Source organism: Leptonychotes weddellii, unplaced genomic scaffold (genome assembly GCF_054177405.1).
Source record: "Leptonychotes weddellii isolate Sample4059 unplaced genomic scaffold, ASM5417740v2 HiC_scaffold_4405, whole genome shotgun sequence".
NCBI classification, from domain to species: domain Eukaryota; kingdom Metazoa; phylum Chordata; class Mammalia; order Carnivora; family Phocidae; genus Leptonychotes; species Leptonychotes weddellii.
This window is the reverse complement of record NW_028010829.1, coordinates 6,840-11,760: the sequence shown is the minus strand read 5'-3', so window position 1 is coordinate 11,760 and position 4,921 is coordinate 6,840. Positions and strand designations below refer to the sequence as shown.

The following is a 4,921-nucleotide window of genomic DNA, read 5'->3' as shown; positions in this document are numbered from 1 at the left end:
AAAAAAAAAACCACAAGTGCATTTAGATTAAGAATCTATGATCCTTCCTTCTGGTATCATTCACTAATATGAAGTTAGCGCTTTCTACTAAAATGCTTTAAAAAGTCGTGGCGCAAAACAATGTATTCCTACAGCATAGGCACAAAGCATCGTCTTCTCTAGAAAGCTGGTAATGTCCTGGAGATTTCCATCACATTTCTCTCCATCAAGCTCAACACAATAGTGGCATATAAACTTTTTCTCCTCTTCAGCAAGCCAGGTAAGGAGTAACATACTTCACTATCGGGTCGCTTCTCCCCACTCAGGAGCTGGAAAATCTCGGCACACTCCACAGAAATCTTTATGTACCCTTCCACAACATCATACACGTCTTCTTGAGGTAGCTTCTTGGCAACAGTGACAAACGCTTCCAAGGCTGAAATAAGAGTAATGTTCAATTGTTAACAAGGACCATCTCCTGAGCAACAATCGGTTGATACTGATACAAACCACAGTGATAGAGGTGGATCTCTGGCAGGAGCATCCACGTGACTGGAACTGCCACTTACTGAGAGGGAGAACACAGCAGCAATGTGGAGAAAGGGACATTGAGGGTTCTGACACGGCCCTTTCTCTATCTCCAGTGAGGGGGCGGGCAATAACTTTCAAAGCAACTGCTTTAGAACCCAACCCTTCTTGATGCAGTGATCCTCCGTGAAGCTGCCATCGATCCACTCCTAGGCACCCTTTGGGTCTAGAAAACATGGCATATCTAGATCTCTATATAGGTCTATATACAATGGAATATTACTCGACCTGAAAAGGGGGAAATCCTGCTTTTTGCAACATGTATGGACCTTTGAGGGCACTGAGCAAAATAAGACAGGGAAAGACAAATACTGTATGTTCTACTTACATGAGGAACCTAAAAGAGCCAAACTCATAGAAAAAGAGAGCAGAATGGTAGTTGCCAGCAGCTAGGGGGGGTGGGGGAAATGGGGAAATGTTGGTCAAAAGGTACAAACTTCCAGCTATAAGATGAGTAGGTTCTGGGGGGCCTGGCTGGCTCAGTAGGTAGAGTATGTGACTCTTCATCTCAGGGTCGTGGGTTTGAGCCTCACACTGCGGGTAGAGATTACTTTAAAAAATAAGATGAGTAAGTTCTGGGGATCTAATATACAGCATGGTGACTATAATTAACAGTACTGTATTATATACTTGAAAGTTATGCAGAGCATAAATCTTGAGTGCTATCACACACCAAAAATGGTAATTATATGAGGGGATGGAGGCGTTAACTAAGCTTATTGTGGTTATCACTTCACAGCATATGTGTGTCCTTATCCCACTGTACACCTTAAACTTCCATCAGTTATGTCAATAATATCTCAATAAAGGTGGGCAAAACAACACAAAAATAACAATAAGCCTTTCCTCATGCCTTGATGAAAACAAAACCTGTCAATTCCACTTCCCTGATTTTTCCGTCAGGAGATCTCATCACAGGAAGTTATGAGAACATATCAACAGGGAAAGAGAATCCAAGACAGAGATCAGATTCAAACACAAATGCAACACAACCTCATTCAAGGGATTACCGGTCACCCTCTGACTTCAGCTTTGCCACATCTTCCAACTACTTCTTCTGCACCCATCTCCTGTCAACCTGAGTTTCCTTGGGAAACCTGTTCAAATGCAGCACCCGAATGCCATGCAGCTCTCTGAGCAAAACCATGAATATGTACATGAATACGATCTTTTAAATAATTAAGCATGCTCTTTCTTCTGCCACAAAGGTTCCTGTCCCTGTTCCTACCCCATCCTACAACTCTACTGAAAAGCCACTTCCTCTGGGGAGACTTCTTTGATCTTCCAGATTAGGTCTGAGGCCAGAAGACACCAGGTACCCCTCCTTTAGAAGACTGGTACCTAAGAACTCTTCCTATGTGATTTTATTGATTGGTATCTATCTTCCCCACTTCACTATTCATATGCTCCATAATGGCGGCGCCCATGTCTGATTTTTTACTCATTTTTTTTTAAAAGATTTTATTTTTATTATTTATTTGACAGAGAGACACAGCGAGAGAGGGAACACAAGCAGGGGGAGTGGGAGAGGGAGAAGCAGGCTCCCCACTGAGCAGGGAGCCCGATGTGGGACTCGATCCCAGGATCCTGGGATCATGACCTGAGCCGAAGACAGTCGCTTAACCGACTGAGCCACCCAGGCGCCCCTTTTACTCATCATTTTATCTCTACCTAGCAAATAGCAGCCCCTGGTAAATAATGAATGAATGAATGAATGAATGAAATGTATAATTCTGCACTAAAACAGGTATCATCTTCAAAGCACTGGCTGTCAGTTGCAGACATCAAATGTTTAAAAGCAAAATGTATGGAAGACAAATTATTAACTGGGGATATTCTGGCCATCAGCTTAGAATTCTCTTTAACCTGAGAGGCACTATTATTGTTTTATTTTGACAGAGTACCAGCGTCTCCCCATACTAGCATATTCAATTGCGGTTTTTTCCCTCATAACCTACTACTTTCTAATGGATTACAAGAAGCTCTGAAGAAGGGTGATCACGCTTTTCAGAAAGTGAAATTACAGAATCTGCTCCATCTTAGTCACTAGTCCAATCCTGGTCAACTGACAAGTCCTTGTGGGGCTTCATGCGGTAGCTTATTACATGTCATCAGATCAGCGTGAGTGTTGGGAGGGTCGAAGCTACTGAAAACAGCGCTGACGACCACAGAAGTAGCAAACTGCCTCACTGAGCAGCCCCGAGCTGACCCACAATTGGGACTCGGTAAATACCGTTCGCTGTGCGAAGGTGAGTATTTGTTTGCCTAACAACTGCAATAAAGAGGTTTTGAACAGCCTGCTGAGGGATGCTGCCCGGCCAAGGGAGGCGTGCAGTCGCGTAGCACTGTCACAACCGAGCAAGGTGGGCCCTCCGGCCGTCGCTGACAGCCCAAGGCAAGGAAGTGCCGCCCGTGGCCCAGGATGTCCGAGCACCGCGGCCTCGGTTTCCCCGTCTGCAAACCGGAAGGCCCGGCTCTGTAACTCGGGACCGAACAGCTGCACAGAGGAAGGCTGAGCCTGGCATAGAGCCGCGGCCGGGACCCGCCTCGCTCGCACGTGCTCTCCGCCCCGGCCAGCCCCGCACTCACCCGGCTCGGCGCCCTGCGGGTCCCGCAGCTGAGCCTTGAAGCGCACGCCCGTGAGCTCTTCGGCGCGGGCCCGCTTGCCTGCGCCCGCGCGGGGAGCCGCGCAGTCCTGGCCGCCCGGAGCCTTCCTCTTGGGGACTCCCATGGCCGAGAGCGCAACGGCGCACCGGGATCCACACACCCGCAGACCCGGCAAACGGACGCGCGGAAATCGGTGAAACGCCTCCGCGTGCCCCAGCCGCACACATGCCCCGGAAGGGGCGGGGTTGGCGGAAGGGGCGGGGCCTGACGTGAGAGGGCGGGGCCAGGGACGGGGGTGCAGGGGCCGGGGCTGACGGAAGGGGCGGGGCCTGGGGCGGGGCGGGGCCTAAGGGAGAGCTGGAGGGCAGGAAGCGGGTTCGCTGTAGGGGAGGTGGAGGTGGCGCTGGCTCTGAGCCCCGAGTTTTCTCCTGTTTGTGGCGTCACCGCTGGCTCTCTCGCTTCTCAGGACGAGCGGACACCCCACGGCAATCCCACCCGGCCGCAGTGAGGAGGAGCCCACAGTCCCCGGCAGCCCTCCCGAGGGTTCTCGGCAGGTAGAGCTCCGGGGGCCTTCATTCCCCGAGGGCGCGAGCTCCGGGGCGTCGCGGCTGCACACTCAGATCAGTTCTTGACTTGAGGGTGCCCTGACGCTGCCAGTAGAAGAACTTGCTTGACAAGCAATGGGATTCGATGCTTTGCCTATTTGAAGCCCTGCGGGTTGGCCGGGAGGGTGGATGCCCCTGGCTAAATGCCACGCCGTCTGGGGCGGGAGGTCCTCCTTCGCGCACCTGGGCCGAGGGTCGTGCGGGTGCCCCTAACTCTGACCCCGCCCTGTGTCACAGCCCGAACTAGATGGCTTGTCTGGTGGGCTACAGCCCCACACTGGCCTCCATGCCAGGCCTCCCCAAAATGATAGGAGGACGTGAACCCTTCTGGCCAGGCAGGTGCGAGGAGACACGTAACTTCTGGAAAACCCTTCTTGGACAGTGCAGCGGCTTCCACATCTAAGTTCCCATCCTTGAAATGGAGCCGGCGGAGCCAGCCCTACCTAGTCTCCAGGGCTGTCCTGAACTGAGAAAGTGATGCAGTGTATGAAAAACTGCTTTGACGGGAAATAAAGTCCTGTGTTTTGTAAGATGTCAATGACTTGAGAGCCACATTAAAATGCTTTGCAATAAAATAGAGATTTAGATGAATGAATAAAAACAGACTGGTCCATTTCTTAATACGACTTCATCAATACTTGGTTATGTGTTCAAATAAATCATGAACCAGCTCATTAGATGAGTAATTTGATGATTCCTGGAATTCTCCATGAGGTTGTCTCCTAGTCTGAGGTAATACTGTCTTGTGTTCTGTAAACAGATGTGTAATGAGCTTCCATGGATGTGGCCTTTTGTGGCCTGTTGGGATTTAGAGTCTCTAATAGAAAAAGCCCAGGGTGTTGACCCTGAACCTCAGACCTGGCAAGACGATGGCATCTGTGGAAATGCCTATGTTGTGGGCAGGTCAGATGGAGGGATTCCTATGGCAGATTTGAGCTGATGCAGCAGTATTAAGAGACAAGGATATGCTCAAAATTCAAGCTGTAAAGGGCAACACTCCTATTAGTAAAGACAGAGACCTAACTCTAATTGCCCACACTGGTTATCTTCTGTGGTTAATTGCCAACCACCAACTTTGTTTACAATCAGGGTGGACCAAAGAGGCAGCAGGGAAAGGTAAGAAACAATCAAAAGCCCTGTAT

The 4,921-nt window shown here is 49.8% G+C and overlaps 1 protein-coding gene and 1 long non-coding RNA gene across 2 annotated transcripts; one reads left to right on the top strand and one right to left on the bottom strand.

Annotated features, from left to right (window-relative positions):
- Positions 1–86: 86 nt before the first annotated feature.
- On the bottom strand, positions 87–3,402 carry LOC145719430 (nucleolar pre-ribosomal-associated protein 1-like). The gene is made up of 2 exons (XM_081810928.1): positions 3,157–3,402; positions 87–415 (listed from the first exon to the last, which is right to left on the bottom strand). Exons 1-2 carry the CDS (start codon positions 3,296–3,298, stop codon positions 159–161), a joined length of 399 nt encoding a protein of 132 aa, XP_081667054.1. The 5' UTR covers positions 3,299–3,402; the 3' UTR covers positions 87–158.
- A 126-nt stretch (positions 3,403–3,528) lies between these two features.
- LOC145719431 (uncharacterized) lies at positions 3,529–4,090 on the top strand. Its single transcript, XR_014142372.1, has 2 exons — positions 3,529–3,728; positions 4,017–4,090. It is a non-coding gene; the product is annotated as an uncharacterized LOC145719431 (long non-coding RNA).
- The last annotated feature ends 831 nt before the right edge of the window (positions 4,091–4,921 follow it).